The 17,130-nt window shown below is 47.7% G+C and overlaps 1 protein-coding gene across 1 annotated transcript in view; it reads right to left on the bottom strand.

Annotated features, from left to right (window-relative positions):
- Nucleotides 1-17,130, bottom strand: part of RBM26 (RNA binding motif protein 26) — a 252,850-nt gene that overhangs the window by 125,756 nt on the left and 109,964 nt on the right. Inside the window, exons 10-12 of the mRNA XM_075336770.1 lie at nucleotides 11,284-11,445; nucleotides 7,300-7,408; nucleotides 640-799 (exon numbers count right to left, since the gene is read on the bottom strand). Coding sequence (XP_075192885.1) covers nucleotides 640-799; nucleotides 7,300-7,408; nucleotides 11,284-11,445 — 431 coding nt within the window. The remainder of the gene's footprint in view (nucleotides 1-639; nucleotides 800-7,299; nucleotides 7,409-11,283; nucleotides 11,446-17,130) is intronic.

Below are 17,130 nucleotides of genomic sequence, written 5' to 3'. Positions count from 1 at the left end.
CTGTAGAGGTTTTCTGCTGATACACATGGCTATTTTTGCATTCCCAATTTGATTCAGTGGAGTGTGAGCATGGTCTGAGGACTATAACCCACCAGCTTCTCAGAGTTAAAGTCTTATTGAAGTGCTATAAAAGTATATCAGTGGTGAACAAACCTGACTCATGACGATCTTATCATAAATTAAAAAGTTGAATAAAACAAGCACCAAACATTTACTTCAATTTAAAACATGCAAACTTTTAAAGGGTTATTCCCAACCCCCACAGATCCTCGGCGATTCGGAGAACACAGATTGAAGGGGTGGCTGCACATGTAACTGCTCCATTCAATTTCAATGGAGCTGCCAGAGACATGTGAGTACATGGACACTTAAGCGTGGCCACCTATCCATTCTCACCAGGCATCACAGGTTCCCTCTGTAGGGGTCCCAATAGTTAGATCTCATCAATTAGAAAGCTAGAACCTATGCCCTTGATAGTGGACAACTTTCAATGTTGGGAATACCCTTTAAAACAAAAATATATGTAGAAGTGGCAATCTAAATTCGTCACAATAAAGTTTCCCTCAAAAAGGATCAGTGTAAAAAACATAAGATTGAAGTGAAACTGTATCATACTGAAGAAAAAGAAAAAACGAATACCTGCAAGTTCACCAGTGTCCCAAATTTACTGAAATGCTCATTCAGCTTACTGATGTTATTCAGCTCGGGAGGAATTCGCCTTAGCTCGAGCTTAGTGTTTTCACCTCCAAAGATGACTTTCTTCTGAAAGCCAGGTAAGTTCATTCTGATGTAATTAGGCCTGTGAAAGTACAAGACAGGTAAATGGCAAAACCAAATATCCCTTTCTTGCCAAATTCATTAGAGGACACAGAAGTCCCTGGGTATACACTGCTGCCAGTAGGGAGTGAACACGAAGCCAAAAATGTTATCTCCTTCAGCACTGCCTATAGACATCCAGAAGACACCGAGCTAATCTGGCTAGAAGCCAACAGGTACACAGTAGCCTAGAATAAAAGCCAGGTGTTAAAGCTCAACTGCCATTCACAAATAGTAATGGGTCATCAAAATTTTCCACCCAGACAACTTCAATGCACTTACATAAAAAATCAAAAAAGAAGGGAATTTTGTTTACTTACCGTAAATTCCTTTTCTTCTAGCTCCTATTGGGAGACCCAGACAATTGGGTGTATAGCTTCTGCCTCCGGAGGCCACACAAAGTATTACACTTTAAAAAGTATAACCCCTCCCCTCTGCCTAGACACCCTCCCGTGGATCACGGGCTCCTCAGTTTTGGTGCAAAAGCAGGAAGGAGAAAACTTATAAATTGGTCTAAGGTAAATTCAATCCGAAGGATGTTCGGAGAACTGAAACCATGAACCAAAAGAACAATTCAACATGAACAACATGTGTACACAAAAGAACAACAGCCCGAAGGGAACAGGGGCGGGTGCTGGGTCTCCCAATAGGAGCTAGAAGAAAAGGAATTTACGGTAAGTAAACAAAATTCCCTTCTTTGTCGCTCCATTGGGAGACCCAGACAATTGGGACGTCCAAAAGCAGTCCCTGGGTGGGTAAAAGAATACCTCGATAAAAAGAGCCGAAAAACGGCCCCCTCTTACAGGTGGGCGACCGCCGCCTGAAGGACTCGCCTACCTAGGCTGGCATCTGCCGAAGCATAGGCATGCACCTGATAGTGTTTCGTGAAAGTGTGCAGACTCGACCAGGTAGCCGCCTGACACACCTGCTGAGCCGTAGCCTGGTGCTGCAATGCCCAGGATGCACCCACGGCTCTGGTAGAATGGGCCTTCAGCCCTGAAGGAATCGGAAGCCCAGAAGAACGGTAGGCTTCAAGAATCGGTTCCTTGATCCACCGAGCCAAGGTTGACTTGGAAGCCTGCGACCCCTTACGCTGGCCAGCGACAAGGACAAAGAGCGCATCCGAACGGCGCAGGGTCGCCGTGCGAGAAATGTAGAGCCGGAGTGCTCTCATGAGATCTAACAAGTGCAAATCCTTTTCACATTGGTGAACTGGATGAGGCCAAAAGGAAGGTAAGGAGATATCCTGATTGAGATGAAAAGGGGATACCACCTTAGGGAGAAATTCCGGGACCGGACGCAGAACCACCTTATCCTGGTGAAACACCAGGAAGGGGGCTTTGCATGACAGCGCTGCTAGCTCAGACACTCTCCGAAGTGATGTGACTGCCACTAGGAAGGCCACCTTCTGCGAAAGGCGTGATAGAGAGACATCCCACATCGGCTCGAAAGGTGGTTTCTGAAGAGCCGTTAGCACCCTGTTAAGATCCCAGGGTTCCAGCGGACGCTTGTAAGGTGGGACTATGTGGCAAACTCCCTGCAGGAACGTGCGGACCTGCGGAAGCCTGGCTAGACGCTTTTGAAAAAACACGGAAAGCGCCGATACTTGTCCCTTGAGAGAGCCGAGAGACAAACCCTTGTCCATTCCGGATTGAAGGAAAGAAAGAAAAGTGGGTAAGGCAAACGGCCAGGGGGTAAAACCCCGATCAGAGCACCAGGATAAGAAGATCCTCCAAGCCCTGTGATAGATCTTGGCGGACGTTGGTTTCCTGGTTTGTCTCATAGTGGCAATGACATCTTGAGATAACCCTGAGGACGCTAGGAGCCAGGACTCAATGGCCACACAGTCAGGTTGAGGGCCGCAGAATTCAGATGGAAAAATGGCCCTTGAGACAGCAAGTCTGGTCGGTCTGGGAGTGCCCACGGTTGACCCACCGTGAGGTGCCACAGATCCGGGTACCACGACCTCCTCGGCCAGTCTGGAGCGACGAGGATGGCGCGGCGGCAGTCGGACCTGATCTTGCGCAACACTCTGGGCAGCAGTGCCAGAGGAGGAAATACATAAGGCAGTCGAAACTGCGACCAATCCTGAACTAATGCGTCCGCCGCCAGAGCTCTGTGATCTTGAGACCGTGCCATGAATGCCGGAACTTTGTTGTTGTGCCGAGACGCCATGAGGTCGACGTCCGGCGTTCCCCAGCGGCAACAGATCTCTTGAAACACGTCCGGGTGAAGAGACCATTCCCCTGCGTCCATGCCCTGGCGACTGAGAAAGTCTGCTTCCCAGTTTTCTACGCCCGGGATGTGAACTGCGGAGATGGTGGAGGCTGTGGCTTCCGCCCACAGCAGAATCCGCCGAACTTCTTGGAAGGCTTAACGGCTGCGTGTGCCGCCCTGGTGGTTGATGTACGCGACCGCCGTGGCGTTGTCCGACTGTATGCGGATCTGTCTGCCCTCCAGCCACCGATGGAACGCCTTTAGGGCTAGATACACTGCCCTTATCTCCAGAACATTGATCTGAAGGGAGGACTCTGTCGGAGTCCAGGTTCCCTGAGCCCTGTGGTGGAGGAAGACCGCTCCCCACCCTGACAGACTCGCGTCCGTCGTGACCACAGCCCACGGAGAATGTCCCATTGAAGTGGACGCAGATGAAACTGTGCAAAGGGAACTGCCTCCATTGCTGCCACCATCTTCCCTAGGAAGTGCATGAGGCGCCTCAAGGGGTGTGACTGGGTCCGAAGGAGAGAGTGCACCCCTGTCTGCAGCGAACGCTGTTTGTCCAGCGGAAGCTTCACTATCGCTGAGAGAGTATGAAACTCCATCCCGAGGTAAGTCAGTGATTGGGTCGGTGTCAATTTTGACTTTGGGAAATTGATGATCCACCCGAACCTCTGGAGAGTCTCCAGAGCAATGGTCAGGCTGTGTTGACATGCCACCCGGGAGGGTGCCTTGACTAGGAGATCGTCTAAGTAAGGGATCACCGAGTGGCCCTGAGAGTGTAGGACCGCCACCACGGATGCCATGACCTTGGTGAAGACCCGTGGGGCTGTCGCCAGGCCGAAAGGCAGTGCCACAAACTGAACGTGTTCGTCCCCGATGGCGAAACGCAGGAAGAGTTGATGCTCTGGTGCAATCGGCACATGGAGATAAGCATCCCTGATGTCGATTGAGGCTAGGAAGTCTCCTTGGGACATCGAGGCGATGACAGAACGGAGAGATTCGATCCGGAACCGTCTGGTTCTCACGTGTCTGTTGAGCAGTTTGAGGTCCAGAACGGGGCGGAATGATCCGTCCTTTTTTGGCACCACGAACAAGTTGGAGTAAAAACCGCGACCACGTTCTTGAATGGGAACGGGAATCACAACTCCTTCTGCCTTCAGAGTGTTCACCGCCTGAAAAAGTGCATCGGCTCGCTCGGGGGGCGGAGATGATCTGAAGAAACGAGTCGGAGGACGAGAGCTGAGCTCTATCCTGTAACCGTGCGACAGAATGTCTCTCACCCATCGGTCTTGGACATGTGGCCACCAGGCGTCGCAAAAGCGGGAGAGCCTGCCACCGACCGAGGATGCGGTTTGGGGAGGCCGAAAGTCATGAGGAGGCAGCCTTGGAGGCGGTTCCTCCGGCGGTCTTTGGAGGACGTGACTTAGACCGCCATGCAGAAGAGTTCCTCTGGCCCTTCTCTGACCTGTTGGACGTGGAGGATTGGGACCTGGCTGAGGGCCGAAAGGACCGAAACCTCGATTGAATTTTTCGTTGCTGAGGTCTGTTTGGTTTGGACTGGGGTAAGGACGAGTCCTTTCCCTTGGATTGTTTAATAATTTCATCCAATTGCTCGCCAAACAAACGGTCGCCAGAAAATGGCAAACCGGTTAAGAACTTCTTGGAAGCAGAGTCTGCCTTCCAATCGCGTAGCCACATGGCCCTGCGGACTGTTACCGAATTGGCGGACGCTACCGCTGTACGGCTCGCTGAGTCCAGGACGGCGTTCATGGCGTAGGACGAAAAGGCCGATGCCTGAGAAGTCAAAGACACAACTTGCGGAGCAGAGGTACGTGTGACTGCATTAATCTCAGACAGACAAGCTGAGATAGCTTGGAGTGCCCACACGGCTGCAAAGGCCGGAGCAAAAGACGCGCCTATGGCTTCATAGATGGATTTCATCAGGAGCTCTATTTGCCTGTCAGTGGCATCCTTGAGCGATGAACCACCTGCCACTGATACTACGGATCTAGCCGCCAGTCTAGAGACTGGAGGATCCACCTTGGGACACTGAGCCCAACCCTTAACTACGTCAGGGGGGGAAGGGGTAACGTGTGTCATTAAGGCGCTTAGTAAAGCGCTTGTCCGGAAATGCTATGTGCTTCTGGACAGCATCTCTGAAGTTAGAGTGATCGAAAAACGCACTCCGTGTACGTTTGGGAAACCTAAAGTGGTGTTTCTCCTGCTGTGAAGCCGACTCCTCTATAGGTGGAGTTGGGGGAGAAAGATCTAGCACCTGGTTGATGGACGCTATAAGGTCATTTACTATGGCGTCCCCTTCAGGTGTATCAAGATTGAGAGCAACGTCAGGATCAGAGCCCTGAGCTGCGACTTCCGCCTCATCCTCCAGAGAGTCCTCATGCTGAGACCCCGAACAGCGTGATGAAGCCGGGGAAGGTTCCCAGCGAGCCCGCTTAGCCGGTCTGGGACTGCGGTCCGTGTCGGAGTCCTCCCCGTGGGACCTAGGTGTCACCCCAGGAGCACTCTGCTGCACCGACCGAGAGGGGCCTGGGGGCGATGAACTCACAGTGCCCGGGGCCTGTGTGACCGATCTGGACTGCAAGGCTTCTAGTATCTTAGCAGACCATCTGTCCATAGACTGAGCCATGGATTGTGAAAGCGACTCAGAGTTTCTCAGCCAAAACTGCAAACTCTGTCCCTGCCACCTGGACAGTGGAAGCCGGCGGTTCTACCTGAGCCGAGGGTCCCACCAGTGCCCGAGGCTCCGGCTGAGTGAGTGCCACAGGGGCCGAGCATTGCACACAGTGAGGGTAGGTGGAACCTGCAGGTAACATAGCCGCACAAGAGGTACAGGTTGCAAAATAAGCCTGTGCCTTGGCACCCTTGCTCTTTGCGGACGACATGCTGTAGTCTCCTAGGAGAGTGATCACTGAGGGTATATAGCCAAAAGCAAAACAATGCGGCCGAACAGAGAAAATGTATACAAATTATATATATATATATATATATATATATATATATATATATATATATATATATATATATATATATATATATATATATATATATATATATATATATATATACACACTTCGGCACCCAAGGGGGGCCAGCACCGGGTAACCGGTGTGGCTTACCGACCGCCCAAAGCGGTTGTGTGTCCACCAGATTCCCTGCCTGGGCCTCCCAGAGCTGTAGAGCTCGTTCTGAAATCCTCCACCGGCAGAAGTGATTGTAAATATGGCTGCCAGAGCTCTCAGGGGAGGAGGGAGCCGTGGGCGTGACTAATAAAGTGCGGGAATCTGGTGCCCCACAGTGCTCAGTGAGGGGGGAGGAGAACACCTAAGTATGCTCCAGCCCTCACTGCCGACGTCCAGTCGAACGTCCCGCCCTTACCCCTGACCGGCAGGCCCGGGGGCGGGAGTTATGGTACTAGGCCGCAGAAGCCGGGGACTAAATTTAATAACGCGGCCGGCAAACAGGCGCGGTCGGCGCGGTAGTCCCGGTCGTCACAAAAAAACAGCAGCCGCTGCAGCGTCTGTAACACAGGCGCTCCATGCACCGTCCCCAAGGGGACACAGAGTACCTTTAGATGCAGGGCCTGTCCCTGATGATACTCAGTCTCCTGTCCGTCAGATTCCCCCAGGGGCTGCGGAGGGAGCCCAGTCCCAGTGAATGGTGACCGGTTAGGATCCCACTTCTCCCAGAGCCTCTAAGGGATGGGGAAGGAAAAACGGCATGTGGCTCCAGCCTTTGTACCCGCAATGGGTACCTCAACCTTAACAGCACCGCCGACTTAGTGGGGTGAGAAGTTAGCATGCCGGGGGCCCTGTTAGGGCCCTCTTTTCTTCCATCCGATACAATCAGCAGCTGCTGCTGACTAAAATGGGAGCTTGAGTGAATGTGTGCCTCCTTCAACACAAAGCATAAAACGGAGGAGCCCGTGATGCACGGGAGGGTGTATAGGCAGAGGGGAGGGGTTACACTTTTTAAAGTGTAATACTTTGTGTGGCCTCCGGAGGCAGAAGCTATACACCCAATTGTCTGGGTCTCCCAATGGAGCGACAAAGAAATAAAAACATTAACAGTATGGTGTAAAGGATGTGTCCAAGAATAATATAAATTAAAGAGTCATGCCCATTAGAGCCATGCACTCCACAAGAATCTCGACCGCTTTATGTGGACCTACAAGAGCCGGGAGTGGCTGAGCTGCGCTGCTTCTGTACTGGCAAAGCATTTACACAGTAAACACAAACCACTTACTTGTCAAACCAGGGTTTTTTCAGGGGTACTCCAGAGTCGGCAGGAGTAAGGTTCCTTTTCCGAGAGTCCGAATCAACAACAATTCTCATATTATTGGTCACCGATTTCTCTAAAGAAAGAATATTTGTTATTGCAAAATCTAATAGAAGAGGGAATATTATATATATATATATATATATATATATATATATATATATATATATATATATATATATATATATATATATATATATATATATATATATACACACACACATATATCTATATCCACACACACACATACATATATACATACATACATATACGAGCGAAATCCTCACCGCACACACTTCCGGTTCCGTACATCCACCGCGCTCTAACCCGCAATTGCAGTCCACACAAACACACACATGTACGCACAAACACAAAACACACACGCACGCACACACATACCGTATTATGCTCACCTTACCTTCCGTTCCATCGCCGGCCTCATGGTTCTTGTAGTTCCCGGGTACATCGCGACGTCCTCGCGGCGAACTACATGACCCAGGAGGCCAGAGATGGAACGGAAGGTAAGGTGAGCATATAATATAATATAATATAGTGTACCTTCCGTTTCATCGCCCACCTCCTGGGTCCTGTAGTTCGCCGCTCCGCTCCACTTCAGGCTGTGCATCAGCATCCATAGTGACGAAGCAGGAACTTCCTGTCAGACGCTACTCAAAGGCAGCGCGCTGGCCAATCGGAGGCAAGCGGCTCTGCCTTTGACATCAGCGGAAGTTCCTCCCTCATCGTTATGGTAACCCGATACACAGCCCAGCCCCGTACCAGAGAACAGAAAATCCCAGGAGACCGGCGATGCAACGGAAGGTATGGTGAGCATATAATGCATACATAATTATATATATATATAATCACACTTTAAAAAGGGACTCTGTCACCCCCGAAATGCAAAATAAACTAAACTACATGAAGAATACCCATCACCAATCTTTGCTGCCTTTTTATTTGAAGAGGTAATCTTAAGTTTGAAAGTTATCTCCTATCTAAAGGGTAGGGAATCATTCTCAGATCGCTGGGGGTCACACAGCTCCGGCTGATTCCGAGCCCCGGCTGAATGGAGTGGAGTCCGATCATGTGCACTGCCTCGCCATTAATGGTGTTGTCCACTAATAGGAGGACCCCTTCTAATTCCACAAGTTTCCCCAGATTTATACAATTAAAAAAAAAAGTCTATATTCACCTTAAGTGCCAACGCCGTTCCTGGGTGTCTAGACTGGCATTTCCAGGGCTCACGTGAGATTGTGACATTACACGATCTCACTGATCAATCACCCCCGGCTATTCTCACCGCGCCTTCGGACATATGAGTTAACCCCTTCACGACCGGCCGATTTTTTGCTTTCCGTTTTTTTCTTTCGCCATTCTTCTTCCGAGAGATGTAACTTTTTATTTTTCAGTCAGTATAGTCATGTGAGAGCTCATTTTTTTGCGGAACAAGCTGTACTTGTAAATTAAATCATAAGTTTTACCATATAGTGTCCTGGAAAACGGCAAAAAAAATCCAAATGCGGAAAAATTACAAAAAGTGTGATAGCACTATTGTTTTTGAGATATTTTATTCACTGTGTTCACTATATGGTAAAACTGATGTGTGGGTGTCGGTGCGAGTTCGTAGACACCAAACATGTATAGGTTTACTTTTATATAAGGAGTTAAAAAAAATATGTTTTTCCAAAAAAAGTAGCGCACGTTTTACGCCATATTCCGTGACCCGCAGAGTTCTCATTTTTCGGGATCTATGGCTCAGTTACGGCATATTTTTTGCGTCTCAGTCTGACGTTTTTAACTGTACCTTTTTTGCGCAGATTCTACATTTTGATCGCTTATTATTGCATTTTGCGCAAAATTTGGGGCGACCAAAAAACAATTTTGGCATTTGGAATTTTTTTGCCGCTACGCCGTTTACTGATCAGATTAATTGAGGTTATATTTTTTTATAGCTCGGGCGTTTGTGAATGCGTCGATACCAAATGTGTGTATATTTTTTCTTTTTTTAACCCTTTAATTTTCAATGGGGCGAAAGGGGGGTGATTTGAACTTTTAGGTTTTTTTTAATTTTTTAAAACTTAGCTTTTTTTTTTAATTTTACTAGTCCCCCTTGGGGGCTATATGGATCAACAATCCAATCGCTCTGCCATATCTGCTGATCAGAGCTATATGCTCATTTTCTGACTCGTACAGCTCTGGGCTGGGTGAAACCGAAAGTAATTCATGTGAGCTACAACCACCGGAAGTCCCGTGATCACGTCACGTGACTTCCGTTATCAGCCGGTGAGTAAATGTTTACCATCAATGTTGTTATAATGGTGCTGTCACATATTGACAGCGCTATTTCAAGGGTTAAACAGCACGAGCAGATAATTCTGCTCGTGCCTGGCAGGCACACATCTCAGCTGAGAGCCGGCAGCAGACCGTGGGCAGTAACACCATGACCGCTAGGACGTAATGTTACTGCCCACAGTCGTTAAAAGGTTAATCAACAGGAAGTGAGCAATGAGGCAGCCACTCACTACCTGCTGATTGCTCTAACATCCAAAGGCAGGGGCAGAGAAGCTGATGGGAGGGAGTATAAGCTTTTTTAATTTTATTCCACTTATAAACTTGAAATTACCCCTTTAGGCCCTGTGCGCACTAGGCGGCTTTTACCGCGAATTTCCTGCGGATTTGCTGCATGTTTCACTGCAGAAAATGTTCATAACCTTTCTGCAGTGATTCAGCAGCAAAACCTATGGGGAAAAAAAAATGCTGTGCGCACTAGGCTGATTTTGACAGGTGCAGGTTTTGCTGCGGGATTCCCGCAGCAAAAACAATTGCATGTCACTTCTTTTCCGCAGGTAGCTGCGGCATTTCACTCCATTGACTGTAATGTAATCGTGAAATCCCGCAGGGAATAACGCAGGAAGCAAATTCTGTGCAGTTCATTACGTTTTCATGCATTATTCCCTGCGGTATTTTGCGTTTTTGGAGACACAATGTTCATCACTGCCTGCGTTTTGCAGGGAAGTGATGTCATTATGACAGGAAGAGGAAGCGGAGCAGAGTAAACACACACACATCACATCACAGACACACACACACACACACACACACACACACACACACACATAGAATACACATACAAATCAAACGTACATATACAAATAAAAATAACAATTGTACTGGCAATTTTCTTTATATAGTGAAAATTTTTTTAGGGTTTTTGCACCCAGTTCAGACTTGACATGCTGTTCCAGACATTATTTCTTAATTGGTTTGTAGTCTTTAGTTTGTGAACCCGACCCCACCCACACCTATTGCCGGTCAACATTATACATATATAGCCTGGGTCTCAGCTTCCCATACACGGTAAGTTTTTTAACTGCAAGAGAGGACACATATTAGCTAGGGACCCCAACGTAAGAATTCTGTGACTAGGTGTTGGGGCTCTGTTGTATTGATCAATTCAATAGCCAAATTTCTCTTTATTCCTAAAGTTCATGGCAGTTATGCAGATACCATTGTCATACTTTCATTCCTACATATAGCTATTGTATTGTTCATGTCAGCATTCATACAGCAGTTTCTGCTTTACATTTATTCCCCTTGCACAATCTCGTGTTTGCACGGAAATGTAATGAATTTTGTAGATTTTAGGCCAGTACCTATCCACTCAGCAAAATTGTTGAGAAGTGGGCGGAGCTTAGCTGGGAGGTGGAATGGCAGCCAAAATCAGGTATGGTTCATGCCACAAAAGTGACATAATTATGACAGAATGTCCTCCAGTCCCTAGCTAAGCACATTTCCGGTGGTGGTGCATGGCAACTGAAAGATGTGCTTGCCTTGTAATGAATTTAGCACACTTCACTCCAGCACACCATTCATGTAGACTGGTCTGCAAAAAGTCAGTCATGGTGAACCTGTGCCACTGTCTACAGTCAAGGAAATTATGCTGCTTAGTACCTCTTGGTGGCAAGTCCATATCTCCAGAAGTTAGGCCTATCAAATTCGGCCTTTGAGCATGCACGCGATGTCTGTAAACTGGCCTTGAAGTGCTGGTCAAGCTTGGGGCTTCTGGATTGTAACCATCAGCATCATATGTTTCTGTGAATAAAGGAATTGGCCCTGCAGGGTAGAAATTAAGATTAAAACAGAAGACAAAAATCTAAATCAACCAAGCGTATGTGGTAAATTACAGAATCCTCCCAACATAAAGAGGACAGATCACACTTCATACAAATTTCTAAGCTTAGGATATTATTCAGATGAAATTATTGGATCACTTACAGCTAAAGAAGAGTCCTGGTCATGACAAATACTGTAGCAACAATCAAGATCTAGGTGGTCTGGAGGCTTAAAGAATGTCTGGTGACCCTTAGGCCCTCTGCGCACTAGAAAATGGAATTTTCTTAAGAAAATTCCGCAGGCTCTTAAAGATTTCCGCACCTGCGGGGAAAAAAAACGCAAAAAATCCGCACCGAAATCCGCATGTGGTATGTTGCGTATTGTTGTGGATTTGGTGCGGAATTGCCGCAGGTTGTTCCCTGCGGGATTTCACAGTTCTCCCAGCTCCTGCTGTCCGTGGTGCTGAAGTCTCCGGGCCATGCTTTTGTCCCGCGCGGCTGCCTCCGGCGCTCTGCTGTTTGCGGGTCAGCTGTGCACTGCATAACTGCATATGCATGAGCCAGGCCGGCTCATGCATATGCAGTGCACAGCTGACCCGCAAACAGCAGAGCGCCGGAGTCAGCCGCGCGGGACAAAAGCATGGCCCGGAGACATCAGCACCACGGACAGCAGGAGAGCAGTGTCCGGAGGCAGCCTCACAGGAGAAGGTGAGTATAAGATCAGCGGTGACTTCAGTCAGCTGATGTGCAGTGACCACTGGAGTCCTCGACCAGTCGCTGCAAAGCACATCAGTGAAGTCACGCCTGATCCCGGCGGCTCACTTCACTTGCGTCCTGACCCTCACAGTGAGCAGTCATGGTCTATCGCGCTCACTGTGAGTGCCAGGTGTAGCAGAGCTGGAAGCGTCGTGGGACATCTTGTGGATTATATCGGACCTGGAGAGCTGTTATTAGGGGTTAATAAAGTGGTGAAAGAGGGGGCTTTTTTGTCTTTTATTTCAAATAAAGGATTTTTGGGGTGTTTGCGCTTATTTACTTTCACTTACAGTTTAGTGATGAGGGGGTGTCATATAGACGCCTTCCATCACTAATCTAGGACTTAGTGGCAGATATGGGCTGCTGCCATTAACTCCTTCATTACCCCGATTGCCACCGCATCACGGCAACGGGAAGAGCCGAGAAAAGTCCGGGACTGTCGCATCTAATGGATGCGGCAATTCAAGGCAGCTGCTGGCTGATATTTTTAGGCCGGGGGGCTCCCCATAACGTGGGGCTCCCCAGCCTGAGAATACCAGCCCCCAGATGTGAGGCTTTATCCTGGCTGGTTATCAAAATTGGGGGGACCGCACGCCCTTTTTTTTAATTATTTATTTATTTTACTGTACGCTATAGACCCGCCCACCGGCGGCTGTGATTGGTTGCACTGAGACAGCTGTCACTCAGCGTGGGGGTGTGTCTGCCTGCAACCAATCACACCCACCGGTGAGCGGGGAAGGAGTGAATACGAGATGGAATAATGAGCCAGCTTTGGAAGATGAAAGAGCCGCCGCGGGAGCAGTGTGACAGCAGCCTGGTCATCGGTGAGTATGAAGCGCTTGCTCCTACCCTTTTGGGCCAGATTCTGTTCCCCATAAACTTTATATGGGGAGCAGCATCTGGCCAGATACCGGGGATCAATCCTCCGCCGACCCAGAGTCAGCAGGTGATTGATCTGCCAGCCCTCGAAACCGCACGGACCTGCAGAAAAGTGACATGCAATTGTTTTTGCTGCAGAAATCCCACAGCAAAACATGCAACTGTCAAAATCTGCATATTTCCCATAGGTTTTGCTGGTGAATCACTGCAGAGAGGTTATGATCATTTTCTGCAGCGAAACATGCAGCAAATCCGCAGGAAATCCGTGGCAAAAACCGGCAAGTGCGCACAGGGCCTTAGTTTGCGAATCCCAGAGCATGCTGGGATACTCAAACAGACCGTCATCAGAGCAGGAGGCAGAGGCTGTGGTCAAAGTCATAGCCTCTGCCTCCTCCCTGAAACTTCGACACTGTGCGCTAACAGTGAGTGCTGCGCTCCCAGGTCTACTGATCTGAGCTGCCAACAAAACGGATGCTGTCACGGTGTAGATCACACAGTGAACAACGAGCAGACACAACATGGACAGAGTAGCCCATAAAATGAATGTCACTGATGACGCTTCATTTCAGGAAGGTGTCAGGAACTGTGACAGTAATAGCAGCCTCTGCCCCCTTGTGACGCTTCGCTTAAGCATCCAAGCCTGGAATTCTCAAACGAAGCATCATCAGAGAAAGAAAAAAAAAAATCTCACATGGTAGTTAGTGTAGTTAGGGAAGGGTAGGAAATTTGTAATACAGTCATATTAGAAATTAGTTTAGATTGGGGCAATAAATAGATGGGGATTTAGATTGAAATTTCTTCAGCCATCGGACCATCACAAAGACAATATGCATATAATCAACAATCTGAATAGAGGACTAATAAGTGTCTTGCTACCATAATTTCACCAGGCTTCATGAAAGATTTGTTTTTCACATAATAGTGCAACATCTACATAACAAGAATGAAAATAACCTAATATTTAATTACAATAATAATCAGTGAGCAGACCACCAGCGTTCATTTATTTCTTACTAATCCTGTAGATAAACAAGAAATGCTGTAGGTGGTAACTGAGGCCAGTAACTTCTTAGCCAGAGGCCAAGTTCCCCAAAAAGTAACACAACAAAGATAGGATCAGCTCACCAGGTGCTAAGCTTGATATGGGTGCAATGCACAGAAGATCTGGGCCGGCCACCAGGAGTCATGATGAAAGAAAAAAAGTCTTACCAAAAAAAGAGCGAAAAACCGCTCTTAAATTATGACTAAGAAAAGGTTTTTTGCTCGAAACGCATAGACCTCTGTCTACATCGTGGTTTTAACGATTTTTCTCTTTTCCATGGATTTGGAAAAAAATTTTGCTTTTCAATAAATTTTTTATGCAGATACTGGTAAGGCTATGTTCACATTTCCGTTGTGTAGGATCAGTCACAATCCGCCGCTCTGATAAACAACGCAATCCGTTTGGCGGATCCCGTTGTTTCCCATAGATTTGTATGAGCGGTGGATTGTGACTGATGATCCTGCATTGCTCCGCCGTGTGGCGCATCAGTCGTTTACTGACTGACTGTCGGTCGGCAGGGACGCAGCATGCAATGTTTTTTGTTGCGGCAAAAAAACGAACCCCGCAGGATTCCGTTGGAATCAGTTAGGAAGCATAATGTAAGTCTATGATGCAGGATTCCGTTATCTTGCGTCACACGACAGATTCCAGTGCAGGTATCCGTCACGTTTTACTGAGCATGCCAAGCAAAACGTCCAAAATCACGTAAAATCAGTTCCGCCCCCCCCCCAACGCAGGTTTTAAACTGAAATCGTTGCACTAACGGAATCCGTTCTTTGTGAACAATTGCCTGCATTTCTTGTCACACATTGTAAAACGCATCAGTCTCATGCGTCAAGCAACACATGTGACTGATGCAAAACAACGGAAATGTCAACATAGCCTAAGACTTTCTTCCTTCCTCAAAAGGAGATTCCTTCATTGGGGAGATTCTGCAAAGAGGTTCAATGTGAAATTTGAAGCATAGCCAGAACAAGATTGGTGCTACGGTTACACAGAGTGTGTCTGAGAGGTACAATGAGCCACTAAGTAAAAGCCTTAACCTGTTTGTGATAGGCCAGCGGGCGCTTAAAGAGAATGAAACTAATGGAAAACTTCCCCCCATTAAAAAAAAGTGAGGCTGGGGACTTCCTCCATACCAGACTGAAGAAAAAAAAGAGAAAGGAATAGAAAATCCCCTTGTTCACACTAGGCAAAGACGGACCTCCAGGTTTGGTAGTAAACATTTGCAGATTACGATTTGGAAGGGCACAGCATGATCTTAACAACTGAAACAGACAAAGCCTTATGATCTCAGAACATTAGTTTCAACAATCACGCTGCTAAAAGCGACGAGATAAAGTGGAATGGAATAGGGAATCTTACAAACGAAGAATGGGGCATCTAACTACTTTGAGAAGGATAACCAAAATTCCCTCTACTTTAACACGCTTGAGAATGCGGGGCAGAGAGGAGGGAAGATATAGAGCAGGGTTAACTCTGCCCATGGAGTGACCATACCAACTACCATCAAAACCCTCAGGTCTGGAATCTTGGTGACAAAGAAGGCTGTGAGCATCTATAATTCTGGGGGAAAAGTATTAAAGTATTCTAACCTCTAGTAGCATCCTTGATTATCTCATCTAGATGCTTCCTGAAGAACAGGGAGCCCTGTAAGGACCTTTTTGGATGCTGGGTCAGAGGACCAGTATCTGGGCCAAACGGAACACCAAAGTGCAGCAGAGTTGGCTCTCAAGAGGGCTGCCAATTGTGCTGACTTAAAAGAAAATTTGCAAGGGAATTTTGAGGCATGCAGTAATCAAGAAGAGAGATCAAGAAGCTGCTCGTGAGGGGCAATGAAAATAAAACCTGATCAAGTGGTTTAACCCAGGCCATACAGGCCTTGCTTACCTAAGATGGAGCATATTCAGGGTGTGAGGTTGTAAAGCTGGCCTTGAGAGGAAAACAATATTCTTATCCAGCAGAACATTGAGAGACGCCACGTAAGACCAGGGGCAACGTAGTGACCTTGGAAAGGCAAGCAACCAGAGCCGATCACAGAAGGTCATTTGGACTATGTGGCATCCAATTCCTGCATAAAGGTGAACAAGGCCTAAAACCTCTGTTAGGAGAGTATGTGCTCGAACCCTAACTCTGAGGTGTCCCACAAAAAATAGGACTGGGCAGGGGAAAAAGCCGTCCCAACTGCTGTGGCACTGTGTGGAGAGTGATCCAGAAAAGCTAAGGAGGAACCATGGTATAAAATCCTACAAACTCTTGTCAGAGCGTCTGTGGTAAAGTTGGTCAAGCTGGGCTGGAAATTACTCTAGGGAATCAATCAAATTTTAAAACAATGACCTGGGTCAAAGCCTCATGCAGGTGTCTCAGTTCCTCAAGGGGGGTCCGAGGAGTCCTGAGCAGACATGTGTTTAAGGCACTGGGTGCAGAGGGAGCCTGATTAGCCACATGGCAAGAGTTTTTTCATAGAATGCAAAACATGTGACCAATTGCACAGGCGCTGCTGGGGGTGGAAAAATGTTCCCAGGATGAAGACATGGTGCCTGGAAAATAAGATTAAAAGGGTGCCTGATGGAAAGGTAACCAGGGAGAAGGAGGGCCCGTGGAACCAGAGGTCTGTGTCCCTAAATTCTGCTGGTGGGGGACCACATGGCTAGAGCTACAGACTAGGGGTTTCTGAGGTGCAGGGTCACCATAAGCATGTAAAAAACGGATTTTTGTGTACTCACCGTAAAATCATTTTCTCTTAGCCATCATTGAGGGACACAGGACCATGGGTGTTATGCTGCTTATCCATAGGAGGACACTAAGTAGATGCAAAGATGTTAGCTCCTCCCATGCAGTATACACCCCCTGGCCAAGCCAGGCTACTTCAGTTTTAGTACACAAGCAGGAGGAGAATAAGTAACAAAAAACGTGAGTGAATACTCATAACAAAAAAGTACTGAGACAGAAAAAAGCTAAGGCCCAACAGGGCAAAAGGGAGGGTGCTGTGTCCCCCAATGATGGCTA

This window comes from Anomaloglossus baeobatrachus, chromosome 2 (assembly GCF_048569485.1).
Source record: "Anomaloglossus baeobatrachus isolate aAnoBae1 chromosome 2, aAnoBae1.hap1, whole genome shotgun sequence".
Lineage (NCBI taxonomy): Eukaryota > Metazoa > Chordata > Amphibia > Anura > Aromobatidae > Anomaloglossus > Anomaloglossus baeobatrachus.
The sequence above is the reverse complement of the archived record's forward strand: the minus strand, read 5'-3'. Positions and strand labels throughout refer to the sequence as shown.